General features: G+C 40.2%; 1 protein-coding gene across 1 annotated transcript in view; it reads left to right on the top strand.

Moving 5' to 3' along the window:
* Positions 1-16,501, top strand: part of LOC136871615 (hydroxylysine kinase) — a 109,581-nt gene that overhangs the window by 44,292 nt on the left and 48,788 nt on the right. The window contains exon 2 of the mRNA XM_067145078.2: positions 2,905-3,062. Within this exon, the coding sequence (XP_067001179.1) occupies positions 2,919-3,062 (144 nt within the window). The 5' untranslated portion in view covers positions 2,905-2,918. The remainder of the gene's footprint in view (positions 1-2,904; positions 3,063-16,501) is intronic.

Raw genomic sequence — 16,501 nt, 5'->3', positions numbered from 1 at the left:
TATACGTCAGGAGAATTAATTTGTCTTTGGAAAGCCCTATTTTCATTTTTCTTGGTCTCCGGTTTTTTTCAACGAGAAGTCTGGCGTCCGTCTACCACACTCCTTCAGTTCGACTTTCTTCTCGACAGAAAGAGAAGAAAACGTTAGTTTTTAATATGTTCGACGGTAATCATACTGTACGAAGAGCAAAAATAACACTATGCCTACATATAAATCACAACCTTTCTCCTAATTTCACCTTGTCACAGTCACCTCACGAGATCATTCATCAACACAAAGCAAACCATCGCGCTCTCCAGTGAGTATGGCCAACATGAATCAAGTGCGAGGAGACAGTAGTTACAGTCGTTACTCGTTTCGTTAGTTAATAATCCTAAAAATTACAAGACTGTTTAAATATATACCGGCACATTTAACTCAGGTAAGTGCCTCACTAAAATAGTTCCTAGTTTTAGGAGAGAAATGGCACAAACTGACCCATGTTAAATAGAAATCAAATCACCAATGTTTCGGGTAGGTTGGCTGCAACGATAGGCCGCGGCAGAAACGCGCCGGAATCTCCGTTAAAACAGCACATTTCTACGGTGCGCCTGATTGGCTCCCTCAAGGCCAGTCAAGCGAGACTTGGAGTATTTGGTCCGCTATGAGAGAGTGCCCTCCTGCGCAGGGCCAGCAGCGCTACGGGCCGCAGTACAGTACAACTCGCGCCCTTGATAATAATCTTATAGTAAAAACATTTAAGATTAAAATTCCCGAATTTAATGGAACCGTGTGGGGAGCGCCCGCCTTAGCGCCTCCCAAACGAGCCGCCACTGTAAATGACGTAAATTATCTCTAAATATTCATTCATCATTATACACAACATCGCAGAAAATAGACTACATGTGCTTATAATCATAGTGACGCGAAGATTCGTCCCCAAATTCCACATAAAATTATCATAATCCAATACAACATCTTTCCACATAGCACAATGTGAAAGGATAAATATCAATATAATTTGCAACATCCGTCCAAAACATAACGGATAAAATTACATAAATGACTTGAACCACACATGAATGTAATAATCAAACAATGTCCTCCCTTAAAATTATAAAATCGGATTCAAAAGAAATCTATCCGTATCACTAGCGTAGCATTCGTACGTCAGATGAGCTTACTCCCTTATGAAAATGTAGCAGACACTTTTGGAAAAAATATAGGAGAAATAAACTCCGAAAAATAAGAATCTTACATGTACACATTCCTCAATATAGTAACAACTGAAGTGAAAAATAATATTCATTAAAGGTTAGCGATGGCTGATATCTAAACCAGATACTCGTCCGATGACATGACTTACTCAATCCCACACAGTCGATGATCTTAACATTCAGTCATCACGCACATTAGAAATCGAATAATTGAAGAAAATACAGAATCAACGTCGTATAATGCAAGAAAATGACATGGTAAAGTCGCTAAAAATCTACTCAAACTACTGTTCAACCAATAATACCTTCAGGAAGAAAGTTAACTACTTATTACAGCTACATAGAACACGTAATACCCAGTATAAATGAATTGTCGACTTAACTTGGATATCTTGATGACCCTGGTTTCCATCTAGGCTGTATTCCTGGCATTAGGACGCTGTCGGCTTCGGTCCGCCTTCTTAGTGCTGTATGATGAGATGGGTGATGTCTTCGGGGTAAATACATTTCCTAATGTTGGTCTTCATTGCCTCGTCCGGTTACGAACTGGTACCTCTTGATATTCACTGAAACTTACACGAAACTATTAGTATGGATTCTTAACTCATGGTTTCACAATTGACACGCAATAATACGTACTTTCTTCATGAACACTACTGACGTCTGTTATGAATCTAGATGGTCTGTTAAACGATCGAGAAATGAGAATGTTCTCCTCGTGGTGGCGAACAACAGCTGTCCAGGTCTACGAGACCTCCTCTCTGCGTACTGAATGATGCAGGTCAGCTGACTCGAATAGCAAGTGAGCAAATGAATGACGCTTAGCAAGTGAGTGTGTCCTTCTGTGTACATCACATGTATTCTGAGCTCTGACATCCAGCGTACCTCGTGGTTCAATTGACGTCCTAAATCCCTCAATGTTGTAAATAACATGTCTCACGGTTCCTTATTAATTAATTAGTTAATTAATTCTATAATTCATTTTATTTCACAATATTATTATTTATACCTACCTTCCTTGAATGTTATCAAGTCTTTTATACACATTCGTTGGAGAATGTTTGCTAAGACGCCGAATCTGAAGTTTTAATATTACGGGAAGTTTTAAACGCAATGTGTCTCTTGGATAGAGAATCCAGCAGTATTAATAAATTTAACCGATCTTCTTGCGGTGATAACGTTTGTCTTCGCCCCTCAACAGGTTACATGAAAAGAAAGAAGAAAGTTACCCCTTTGATTTCACCGGCGAACATTCGGCGTGGAACACGTGGCGTAAAGTCCCGTCACATAAAATTCACTGCCAATTACAATAGACCTAAATGTCACAATATATGCATAGATACATACAGACGGACAGACAGACAGACAGACAGACAGACAGACAGACAGGCAGCCACACAGACAGACAGACAGACAGACAGACAGACAGACAGACAGACATAAATTACGGAAAATTAAAAAGGACATTTCCATGTCACTGTGGACACGACTGATATAGTAATACCATACGTTTTAAAATTCTGAACAATGTACAGACAAAAAATTCTATATAGATGTTAAATACATCTAAGCATAAGCATGACTGCATGTTTAATATATGGATGCTCCAATATATACATAGATATACATACATATATTGGAGCATCCATAAACCTATAACTCATAATTTATTTCCATGCAAATTAACTGAAGTATCATGAATTTTCAGGAGCACTTCGTATAATGGAAGTTCTTCAACCAGGTCTTCAGATTCGGCCTGAAGTTACACATGAACAAGTAACAAAATTGATAGATGCGTTGTACTCGCTCAAGGATGTCCACATTGTTGAAATTCTTGCTTACGACGACAAGAATTACCACATCCAGGTAAGTAGTATGGCAAAGATATCTGCAGCAGCCAACTTGGTCTTGAAGAAATAAACAAGTGTGCCAATATCAAATATAACCCTTATTTTGTATCTTAATGTCCCATAAATAAGCCTAATCCACATATTATTCATGGTTTGCCACTCCACGGTTCTACCTCTAAAGTTTCCGTAACAAGCCTAAACAATCGTCTATTTTGAAGAATTGTTTATGCTCCGAGATGAAACTACAGGATTCAAATAACATGTTATTAGTGTGATGGTACAAGCATAAGAAGTAAGTAATTACACTATACTTTCACAAAGACAATGCTCTCTTGAACTACAAAGTAAAACGAAGTAATTTTAATACGTCGACAGGCCACCTTAACTACGGATACATCTATTGATAAGATCTGACATGAAATCAAACAGGATCTTTAGGTTACCGTACCCTGCAGCAGATTTGGGCAGGGATGTTGCAAGTTATGCATAAAAAATGTACACAACAATCGGAGGAAGTTGCCGTCCCACCTGTACCACAAATGTTTGCTTGACAACTAAAAATTCTCACTTCTTTCCTTATATTAACACCTAGATACTTACAATGATCCCCAAAAGGAACTTTCACCCCATCAACGCAGTAATTAAAGCTGAGAGGACTTTTCCTATTTGTGAAACTCAACCTGACTTTTAACCCCGTTTATCAACATACCATTGCCTGCTGTCCATCTCACAACATTTTCGAGGTCACGCTGCAGTTGCTCACGAACGTGTAACTCATTTATTACTCTGTACAGAATAATATCATCTGCAAAAAGCCTTATCTCTGATTCCACTGCTTTACACATATCATTGATATATATAAGAAAACATAAAGGTCCAATAATACTGCCTTGAGGAATTCCCCTCTTAATTATTACAGGGACAGATAAAGCTTTGTCTACTCTAATTCTCTAAGTTCTATTTTCTAGCAACATAGCCACCGATTCATTCACTCTTTTGTCAAGTCCAATTGCACTCATTTTTGCCAGTAGTCTCCCATAATCTACCGTATCAAGTGCCTTAGATAGGTCAGTCGCGATACAGTCCATTTGACCTCCTGAATCCAAGATATATGCTATATCTTGCTGGAATCTTACAAGTTGAGTTTCAGTGAAATAACCTTTTCCTAAACACAAACTGCCTTCCATAAAACCAGTTATTAATTTCGCAAACATGTCCAATATAATCAAAAAGAATGCTTTACCAAAGCTTACATGCAATACATGTCAAACTGACTGGCCTGTAATTTTCAGCTTTATCTCTATTACACTTTCCTTTATACACAGTTGCTGCTATAGCAACTCTCCATTCATTTGGTATAGCTCCTGCATGCAAACAATAATCAAATATGTACTTCACATATGGTACTATATCCCAAACCATTGTCTTTAGTATATCCGCCGAAACCTTATCAATTCCAGCTGCTTTTCTAGTTTTCAACTCTTATATCTTACTGTAAATGTCATTGTTGTCATAGGTAAATTTTAATAATTCTTTAGTATTATTCACCTTCTCTATCTGGACATTATCCTTGTAACCTACAATCTTTAAATACTGCTGACTGAATACTTCTGCCTTTTGAAGATCCTCGCATACACAATCCTCTTGTTCATTAATGATTCCTGGAATGTACTTCTTGGAACCTGTTTCTGCCTTAAAGTAACTATACAGACACTTCCAATTTTCACTAAAATTTCTACGACCGCCAATTATCCTTGCCATCATGTTATCCTTAGCTGAATGCCTTGCTAAATTAAATTTCCTAGGAAGTTCCTTAAATTTCTCCTTATTTCCACAGCCATTTCTAACTCTATTTCTTTCCAACCTGCACTTCCTTCTAAGTCTCTTTACTTCTCTGTTATAATGTAGTGGATCTTTACCATTCCTTACCGCCTTTAAAAGTACAAACCTATTTTCACAATCCTCAACAATTGCTTTATACCCATCCCCGGGTATGTTTACATTTTTATTTACCGTTTCCCACCGATCATAGTTACTGTTTAAAAACTCCCTCATGCCTGTTTTATCAGCCATATGGTACTCCCAGATAGTCCTAATTTAATACCTTCCTTTCTTTCACATTTATTTTTAAATACCACAAAAACAGCTTCGTGATCACTAACACCATCTATTACTTCCGTTTCTCTATAGAGCTCATCTGGTTTTACCAGCACCACATCCAGAATATTCTTCTCTCTGGTTGGTTCCGTAACTTTCTGAATCAGATGCCCTACCCATATTTATTTGCCATTTGTTGGTCATGCTTCCTGCCGTTCTCATTACCTTCCCAATTGGCATTTGGTAAATTGAGATCACCTGGTAGTAGTTAGTATCCACATTCCAAGTATACAACGTTCTATTGAATAAAATGTATTATCCACATAATATTTGTCTTTTATTTCAAATAAGTAAGTCTTGGAAACCTTCCAAACCCTGCGGTTGTTACAATAGTGGCAGCCTACCGCCGATTTGTGTGATGTAGAATACGTCTGTAGTTTCGGAACCGTGCTTGGGTTGGTGAGTGTTACAAAAACATGAAATAACGTAATTAATTTCGTTTCGTGTGGCTATCTTTAGCCAAGTGCAGCCCTTGTAAGGCAGACCCTCCGATGAGGGTGGGCGGTATATGCCATGTGTAGGTAACTGCGTGTTATTGTGGTGAAGGATAGTGTTATGTGTGGTTTATTTATTTATTTATCGTATGATGAATCTATGTACGCACATGTATATAGTTCAGGGTAAATGTGCGTAGTCACAAGTCCGTACAATACTATAACTCTAGGTCTCTAGCATTTTGACCCAATCAACTGCTTCATCCGATGTGCGGTGAATGTCCATCAGCGTTCCTTTCAAAGCTCGAATTGGGCAGTCAGCAACAATGTGGTGGATTGACTGAGAAGATGCACCACAATCACAATCTGCAGACCTAGTCCAACCCCATTTGCACAACAGATAACCACATCTGCCTTGTCCAGTTCTTATCCGATTGATGATTCTCCACTGTCGTCTTGGAAGATCAAATCCTTGTACTCGTTTAGAAGGATTCTCAACCAGATGTTTGTTCACTACCGAAGACTGATCCCGCTGGGCTTTCCATGAACTGTTAACATGAAAAGAGGTTCTTTCAAGATCCATTGCTGTACGCCAGGGTGGTTTCCTTGATTTCAGACGTTGATGTTCAGTGTGCGTAATATCTTGATGGATGGGTAGTTGGGGGTTCTGCTGAATGTTCTTCCAAACGTTTAGGAGAGCTTCTGATCGTCTTAGGGCTGGAGGTGCAATATTGCTGAGAACAGGAAGCCATAGTGTGTTCGTACTCCGAATGCAACCCGAGATTATGCGCATAGCCTGATTGAGTTGTACATCGATCTTCTTAGTGTGAACACTATTGATCCAAGAGAGGCAGCAGTATTCAGCAACAGAATATGATAAGGCTAATGCTGTTGATCTTAGAACATGAGTATTGGCTCCCCATTATGTACCAACAAGTTTCTGAAGAATATTTTTTCTAGTTTTTACTTTAGCAGCTACATTTGAGAGATGTTGCTTGAAAGTCAAAGTTCTATCAAGTGTTATTCCCAAGTATTTTGGTGTACTGCAGAACGGCAATACTTGACCTCGGAATTTTATTGTTGGTTTGTAGACTGTCTGTTGCGTAGTTGGATTGTAGATATAACTGTTTTTTGAGGATTTAGGTGAAGGCACCATTTCTTGAAGTATACATCCAAGGCTTCCAGATCAGTGGCTAAAGTAGTTTGAGCATCATAAAAGTTGGAGCACTAAGTCACCAAACAAATGTCATCAGCATAAATGAATTTTCTTGATGATATGTCTGGGAGGCCATGTATGTACAGACTGAAAAGAAGGGGGGGAAGGACTGATCCTTGAGGTAAACCATCGTTTAATTTAAACACTCTACTTCTATCATTATCAGCGTAGATCTGGAAGTACCTATTACTGAGCATAATGCTAAGTAAGGCCGTAAGTTAACGACATGGGATCACACTCAAAAATTTTAGAAGGAGTCCTTCTCGCCAGACAGTATCATAGGCAGCTGATAGATCCAAAAAGGCAGCCACGCTTACTGATTTCCTCTCATATCCATTTTCGATATACGTGGTGAGAGACAGTACTTGATCATTACAACTTCTTCCAGGTCTAAATCCTGCTTGCTCTATAGGAATGTAGCTGTTGATTGTTTCATAAATTCTATTGTAGATCAGTCGCTCAAGGGGTTTATATGCAACACTTAGAAGTGCTATTGGACGGTAGCTTTCCACTTTAGATGGATCTTTATTTGGTTTCAGTATGGTTATTAACTTTGTTTTCTTCATCAGAGGTGATATGTTTCCAGTTTGCAGAATATTAGTGAAGAAGTTAGTTAACCATTTTATTGTGGCTGGTCCGCAATGAGCCAAAAATTCAGGATAAATTCCATCAAATCCTGCAGCTTTTCCAAGTTTTATACTTTTTATTGCGGCTTCAGTTTCCCCTTCTTTGAATGGAGTAGAGAATTCAGAAAACTGCGGCGCTGCCCTTTTCTTGATGTTCAACTTTAATTTGATATCCTTTTTGGTTCGCTTGTCTTTTGTGTTTTTAGAAACTGGTATTAGATGATTAGCAAAATCATTCAGATTGATGGCTGTTTTTGATCTCTTAGTTGCAGGGTTTGAAGAATCCAGTTTCCTAATTATAGACCAGGCCTTTCTGCTAGAATGGGTGTAATCTAGGGATTCCACAGTTTCATGCCAGATCCTTCTTCGACTCTCATCCAAGGATTGGAGGAGACCAGCTGCATTGTCGGAATTAGGATGTTCTTCATATTCTCGTAGTAATTCCTCACTCTCTGAACTCCAGCCAGAGATATACTCCTTACGATATCCTCTAGGGATGCATCGTCTCGCTGCACCTTTTATAACCCCTACAAATCTGCTGTAGTTGTTGTATGTTGGTTTGATCCATCTTATATATGAGTCTGTTTGCTTTGCAAATTCAGTCCAATTGGCTTTCTTGAAGTTCCATCTTGGTTTAGGATGTGAACGAACAACAGGTAAAGACATCCCAACCTCCAAGAGTACAGGCCTGTGTTGACTATGTGGGAAATCGTTGAGCACTGTACGTCGAACTTGACTGTGTGAATTATGAAGCCGATTTGTGAAACAAAGATCTGGGGTATAGGTTCGAGACCAGCGAGCTGATTAAAAGGTAGGCAGGTCCTTAGCATCAAAAATCAGATTCAAATGTTCAGTTTCCATCCAGTCCACAAGAACTTCACCATTAGAGTCATCCTTGTTATATCCCCAAAGATGTTGATGACTATTGAAATCAGCGAGATATATAGTAGGATACTGCAGAGAAGGTATAGGAGGATTAGGCCAAGTAATATCTGGTGGCTTGTACACATTAACTATTGTCAAGTTTTCAATGTTAACTGTAGTAGTAAAAATGTCATTTTCAGAATTTACTGATAGTAATTGGTAATATGTTATATCATTCCTGACATAAGTTGCAAGGCCATAATTTTGATGATAGACGCTACCAATTTAAAGCCTGCAATTTTCCCCTACTCTGTAACTGTTGTTCGTCTGCTGTGTGTGTTTCTTGAAGCCCAATGATATCAACTGCATATTTCAGTGCAATCCTGGAAAGATACTCGCATTTCGCTCGACTAATCCCTTCAATATTCAATTGACAAATGCGCAGCGATGGTCCAATTCTACGAACTTGAAGGTCCTGAAAAGGACCACACATCTCCTTCTTGTTCGCTCTTTGACCGAGAGGTCGTTTCCGACAGTTCGGTCTCATCTTATCACTGTTGCTTTCTTAGCACAACCCGGGGGACACCTGTAGGGCAGTGTAGTGGTTAAACCTACGGACGTGAAGCAACGCAGACCCTCTTATGTGTGGTGTGTGAGTTACATTACCATTGGGGACTTCCAAGTCTCATCATTAGTGGATTCAGGCGCGCAAGTTTCTTTGATCTCTGATACATTAATAACGGTAATCAAGGACAAACACAATATCCTTTTATTACCAGTGGCACAAATCAAGATTAAGGTTATCATTCTTGACAAAAATATTAAATGCAAGCAACAAGCTTTCCTTGAGTTTGCTATAAATGAAGAGCTGCTTGAACACATTTTCCTGATAATCTCGCAAATGAAGTTCAACCTTATCTTAGGTTCGGATTTTCTGTTGAAATAAAGGCGATCATAGACCACACTGCCAACATTATTAATTTATGTAGGTTTGGATCTGTAGAATTGTAGCTTGTAGATGATGAAAATGATAGACTTCACGGGATTAATTTGCCCAGTACAAAAGTTGATGCTGTGATTGGCGATGCCGCCCCACTCGAAAAGGTACTAAATGAAGAGGGTCATTTCGAGGAAGGAGAGGGACTCGTGTTAATTGACAAGGGTGGTCCTAAGAAGAGGGAACCACTTTTGAGGTTTTATGTAACAAAGAGCATGATGTTTTCACCTATATCACCAGTGTAATTGAAGCCCCAGAACACAATCCAGACATAGCTGCGGCAGAAGAGGAAATTTATCACTCCTATTCAGATGTTTTTGATGAAAAGCCAGGGGAAATTAAAGGTGTCAAACACCACTTCAATGTCAGTGTTACATCGTCATTTAGTCCGACTCCATGGCTAAATGGTTAGCTTGCTGGCCTTTGGTCAAGGGGTCCCGGTTCGATTCCCGGCAGGGTCAGGAATGTTAACCTTATTTGGTTAATTTCGCTGGCACTGGGGCTGGGTGTATGTGTCGTCTTCATCATCATTTCATTCTCATCAGGACGCGCAGGTCCCCTAAGGGAGAAAATAAAAAGACCTGCATATGGCGAACCTCGGACACTCCCGGCACTAAAAACTATACGCCATTTCTATTTCTATCGCCATTTAAGCGCAAACCATGCCCGGTATCCGAGAAGTACAAGAATGAGACCACGGTACTTATCGTCAGATGGAGACTAACGGAATTGTTTCCAAATGTGTTACACCGTACATTAATCCACTCACTATAGTAAGGAAGCCCAATGGTAGATTACGATTGTGCCTTGACGCTCGTGTCTTGAATGATCGTCTGGTATTAGAATACGACCACCCTCCTTCGCTTAAAGATGTCATTAAGCGATTATACGGCAAAATTTTTTTACAGGCATAGACATGACCTCGTTCTATTTTCGTATCGTGTTGGATGAGCACAGCAGACTCTCTAATGGACTCCTTCCCGATAATATTACCTATGTTTTAATCGTTGCCCTTCGGGATCAAGAACTCAGGACCTGTTCTAATAAGAGTGTTAGAAAGTCATCTATTCGAAGAGGTGAAAGCCATCACCACCATTTATATGGATGATGTCTTGGTGGCATCCAATACCTGGGAGCAGCACGTAGAAGATTTTCATAAAGTCCTCAGGGAATTAAGTTAAAAGAATTTCAAGTTTAACAGGAAGAAAAGTCAATTTTTCAATACTGAGATACTTTTCCTTGGCAATGTCATCAGCGGCGAGAGCATCCGGCCGAATCCTGCGAAGATCCAGTGTGTTGTGGATTTTCCTAGGCCCTGTAGAATTAAGCAAGTTCGGCAATTCCTTGGAGTTTGCCAATTCTTCGCGCAGCATTGCCCCAATTATACAGAGACTGTGTTGTCTCAAGTTTTATTGGGCCGATGACCTTAGATGATAGGCCCCTTTAAACAACAAGCATCATCATCATCATCAAGAAGCAAGCAAGATTTATTGAAGAAAATCGCTGGAAGTGGACTGAAGAATGCGAGCATTCCTTTATTGCTACTAAAAGGATGCTCAGAAATAACTGAAGCTCTCTTATCCTAATTATGAATGGCCGTTTCACATTCACTGTGATGCCAGTAGGATAGCGATAGGCGCAGCTCTCTACCAGGGCGATCCTGGCGAACATGACATAAAATTGTTCATTTCATTCTTGAGTCGGAAGCTGAGGGCGCATGAAAGTGTGTACACCACCACGGAGCTAGAAGCCCTAGCAATAGTCTATTCGCTTCTCTACTGGAAGAAAATAGTCTTTGGATTCCCGATTACTATTTATACGTATTACAAAGCATTAACTTTCATATTTTCTTCCGATCTCACCAACGAAAGGCTCACTAGGTGGGCATTATTTATCCAGCAATTTAATGTATCCATTGTGCATCGGCCTGGAAAGAAGAACACGCTTGGTGACGCTCTCAGTCGGAATCCAGCAGATGTGGCTTTGGCATGTCCAATCTCTGTCACCAATGATAATGATGAGGAGTTCGTAAGAAGACTTCGATATTTATCTCAGCCCTACGGAGAGATCATAGGCTCTGGGAGATCATTCGTTTCTTCGAGGGATTGATTCCGCGTCAAGATCCAGATTATGCCTGGATTAGGCAAGCCGCTCAATCTTTCTCACTGGAAGATAACTTGCTCTACAAGTATCTCGATCCCACTAGGACCTGGCGACGGATTTACGCCGCTACTAAATTGCGGGAACCAATCGTCTAGCATTGCCACACCATTACAGGGCATACTGGAGTGGATTAGTTCGCCAACATTATAAAGGAGAAGTTCATTTGGGAATACCTCCCAAGGGATATTAGGGTCACCATTAAAACTTGTGACTTATGTCAAAGAATTAAGCCCAACAATTATCTTATGAGTGAATATCCGAAGCCTATCATTCCAGAGAAGCCACAGGAAGTGATGGCACTCGACCTGTATGGAACACTCCCAAAGGAGACAAGAGGAAATAAGCACGTCTTGGTCGTTGTTGACGTGTTCTCTAAATTCACGATGCTACTGCCAATCCAGAAAGCAAGTACCTGCAATATTTTGAGAAGACTCCGTAAGAATGTCTTTGCTGAGATGGGAAACCTACGTTTCTTCTGACTGATCATGGGAGTTAGTACACCTCTGGAAGTGGTGGAAGTTCTTCACATCATGAATTCCATTCGCCATCCGGAAGCCAACCGTCTCCAGCGATTGATGAGGGAGATCGCCAAGTTTTGTCGCGTGTACTGCAGAAAAGAACACTGGAAATGTATTGATGTGCTCCAAGTAATGCAGCAATTCGTCAACTCTAATGTCCACGAGTCCACTGGAGATATCCCAGCATTTTTACATCATGGGCGAACACCAGTTCGTCGACGGGATACTATTCTCCCTGCTTCCCCGGATGCTGCGATCACTCAAGAAGACAGAGTGGCGAAAGTTCTGGGAAAGTTGAGACACGCTGCCGACTTCAGAGGAAGAAGGAACCGAAACCGCAATTTCAGACAACCCCTGCAAGTGGGAGATGTCCCATCCTGAGTTACGCATCTACGCTAAATTCTGCCCTCTGTATTTTGTCCCTTACAGGATTTCCGAATCGTTAGATAACGGCGCATATAAGGTCAGCAAGTTAGACGGCAGTTCTGAAGGCATTTACAATCCTTCTAATCTTAAAAAATACTTCGAGAAACATAATTAAAAAAGAAAATCCTCATGAGTATTTTCTTTTTCTCTGAGAGCGAGGGATATGTACCAGGAACGCGCGGTACATGCCGTATTTTAAAAGATGAATCTTATTTAATTATCACGCGCGCCATATACTGCAAACCTGATGTGTCTTCGTTTAACAGAACAAGCCAGCATGAAACGCAGACAGCTGCGAGTGACGTAGGTGCAGGAGCGAGATAGGCTACCCGCCCTCTCAGCCACTTGCCACGGACTAGTGTTCCAGAATAAACGTCACACCTTCCAGAAAATTTGATTCGGAAATTTTAAAAAACTTCTGTGATAATGGCCGTATCAGCTCGAGAGATACGTCATTTTGTAAGAAATTTTGTGAAGGTCTACCATTGCAGGTTTCCAGCAAATCCACCGAGGGATTTTCGCATAATTCCACTTCTTAAGAATCTCGACAATCTGATGACGTACTGTATTAGCTCCAAATCGTATATAAGACGAACGAGCTCAGTAGTAGATACCAATCACAGCTGGGAGTTCTGATGTCTCAAACTCATCACGCTACCTCGTAATTCTGTTCGTCGGATCATAGAACTGTTCAAAACTTATCTTAAAGTCTGCGAGTGAAATGAACGTAGGTTTTCCGAGTAAATAGGACTTAGAATTTGTGTGCAAGTAGGAACTTTGATATTTGTCAAGACTTTAACATTTTTCAACGAAGTGTGGAACTTAGATTTTTCGCCATCAAGTGTTGTAAATGTGCCAAGGGACTTTGATATTTGTCCATTCTTTAAAATTCCTTTCAACGAATTGTAGAACTTAGATTCCTCACTATCAAGTGTTGTGAACGCGCTAAGTATTTCAAAGTGACGCACTGTAACATTATGTAATTAACTGTGGAATTTCTCTTAGAATATCTCTATTTCTAGCCCTGTGTATAAAGGAAAGGGTGATAGACATAATGCTGAAAATTACAGGCCAGTAAGTTTGACGTGCATTGTATGTAAGCTTTGGGAAGGCATTCTTTCTGATTATATTAGGCATGTTTGTGAAATTAATAACTGGTTCGATAGAAGGCAGTTCGGTTTTAGGAAAGGTTATTCCACTGAAGCTCAACTTGTAGGATTCCAGTAAGATCTAGCAGATATCTTGGATTCTGGAGGTCAAATGGACTGTATCGCGATTGACCTGTCTAAAGCATTTGATAGGGTGGATCATGGTCTCTGGTAAGACCCCAACTAGAGTATGGTTCCAGTGTATGGGATCCTCACCAGGATTACCTGATTCACGAACTGGAAAAAATCCAAAGAAAAGCAGCTCGATTTGTTCTGGATGATTTCCGACAAAAGAGTAGCGTTACAAAAATGTTGCAAAGTTTGGGTTGGGAAGAATTGAGAGAAAGAAGAAGAGCTGCTCGACTAAGTGGTATGTTCCGAGCTGTCAGCGGAGAGATGGCGTGGATGACATTAGTAGACGAATAAGTTTGAGTAGCGTTTATAAAAGTCGGAAAGATCACAATATGAAGATAAAGTTGGAATTCAGGAGGACAAACTGGGGCAAATATTCATTTATGGGAAGGGGAGTTAGGGATTGGAATAACTTACCAAGGGAGACGTTCAATAAATTTCCAATTTCTTTGAAATCATTTAGGAAAAGGCTAGGAAAACAACAGATAGGGAATCTGCCACCTGGGCGACTGCCCTAAATGCAGATCAGTATTGATTGATTGATTGATTGATTGATTGATTGATTGAAGTTCGAAACTCAGTTCAATTTATTTTATTTGCTACGCAAACGTGACCATGAAAGTGCATAAACTGCTTCGCTAGAATAATATAAGTGTTTGCCTATTGCGCAATTCAATGCTCGTGTGCTCAGATACAGGTGATTGTGTGTTGAAGTGAACGGTAATCAATTCAAACTGAATTGAATTTATAACCGTACATAATAATTTCCAAACTGTATTATTCCATAACAGTGATTAACAATGTATCAGTTCGTCGCTAATAGCAGTGACCAATGGATAAACTCTTGAGCAGCTATACTTTTTTGTGTCAAGTGCAACATCATTTACTGTGGAAAGCAACAACGAACAGTGTACAATACGTGAACGAGCTTTAGTTTCATTATTTCTAGAAGTCAGTTCCCATGAAATGTGACTTATTTTCTCTTTCTTAATTCGATGCTACTCGCATCTTCAACTTTTTAACTCTTGTAAGTAAATCTCGAGGGATTACCCCGCGGCAAGATTGTGGGAGAAGCTTCGAGATCGTCTAGAGCTTCAGGTACGAGATACGAGTTCGAACCTATGTCGGACGGACCTGGGTGTTCCAGCTTCATTCCGTGGTGACGAAGGGACCCTGCAAAACGTATTCGATTCGATGGCAACAAAGAGACCTGGAAGTACGAGGTTGCCTGTGGGCGAATCTGAAGACGACGAATATCTACACCAAGGTGATATGCAATTTAACCTAATTTAATTTGAATAAACGAAATTCTTTAAAGAAATATCAATTTACTTCTAGATAGGGCCTATCCTCCTGAACCAAGCTCTAGATAACTTTCACCAAGGATTACCCTGAGAAATGTCTTATCCACTTTTAAAATCAACAGTAGAGTCGAGCTATATTTTACTGACAAAAACTTTAAGCTCAGCCACCACTAATTCTTCTGTTGTCATGTTACCATGGAATCTGTCATGTTCTTCGTTCGACAGTTCTTCACAAAGCGATATAACCAACCAATTAAATGTTGTTTTTTTTTGCTAGGGGCTTTACGTCGCACCGACACAGATAGGTCTTATGGCGACGACCAATTAAATGTATGCTTAGACAAAAAGTAGAAAAGCGGGCCAAAAACCAATCAGATTCAACTGTAGCTAGAACATGGAGGAAACAAACACTTTTCTCCTTGCCACGGGTAATCTCTTCTTCATCAAACTGTACCTTGGGCCATGAACTTGGTTGTTCTCGTAGCCAATTAGGTACCTCCCACCATCTTGAATCTAAAAACTTCTTAGCGGTAGCGCCACGGGACGGCAGGTCTTCAGGATTCATGGTGCCTGGAACATGCCTCCATTCCTGTACTTCAGTCAGTTGCCTGATTTATTTAACTCGGTTGGATATTAACACATCCCATTGATCTTCCCTTTCAATTCATGCTCAGACCGTAGCTGCGTCGTTCCAAAATAGTCTTAACACCAGGGATGTTGAAATCATGAACAATGTTAGAGTACATCCTAGAAGCTATTGTTGTAGCTAACAACTCCAACCTCGGGATTGTCATTTTCTTGTTAGGCTTACTAATTGGAGAGACTCTTGCTTTAGCGAGGATGTGCTGGACATGAACCTGACCCTGATGTTCAACACGTAGGAAAGCCACAGCTGGGTACGAGATTGACTTGCGTCACAGAAGAGATGAAGTGGGCAGTTTTCTTGCGAATCTGACCCCAGTAGTGATCATGGAATTTTGATTTATTCTAAGTATGGCAAACCCCTCATCCAGGTCAAGAATTGTGATTTAAGGTCCTCATTCACTTCCTGATCCCAACTTATACTTGATTCCCATGTTTGCTGCAAGAGAAGTTTGGGAAGCAAGGTTATACTACAAGCTACTCCAAAGATCATCTACAACAATAGGCCACCTATGTCTCGATTATGTTATTTATATGGACTTACATTTTATAACTTATCTGTTGAGAGACCAGACTAAGGAATAGTTCATCAAAAGCGGGGTAGTAGCCTTTCGGAAGTTGCAAGGGCGGCAGTCTGGATGATTGACTGATATGGCCTTGTAATAATACTCAACTTGGCTTAGCTGTGTTGATACTGCTACACGGCTGAAAGCAACGGGAAAATACAGTCGTAATTAACTCCCGAGGATATGCAGCTCTCTCTGTATGAATGATGTACTGATTATGGCTTTCTGACGGGTAAAATATTCCGGAGGTAAACTAGGCCCC

This window comes from Anabrus simplex, chromosome 4 (assembly GCF_040414725.1).
Source record: "Anabrus simplex isolate iqAnaSimp1 chromosome 4, ASM4041472v1, whole genome shotgun sequence".
Taxonomy (NCBI): domain Eukaryota; kingdom Metazoa; phylum Arthropoda; class Insecta; order Orthoptera; family Tettigoniidae; genus Anabrus; species Anabrus simplex.
The sequence above is the reverse complement of the archived record's forward strand: the minus strand, read 5'-3'. Positions and strand labels throughout refer to the sequence as shown.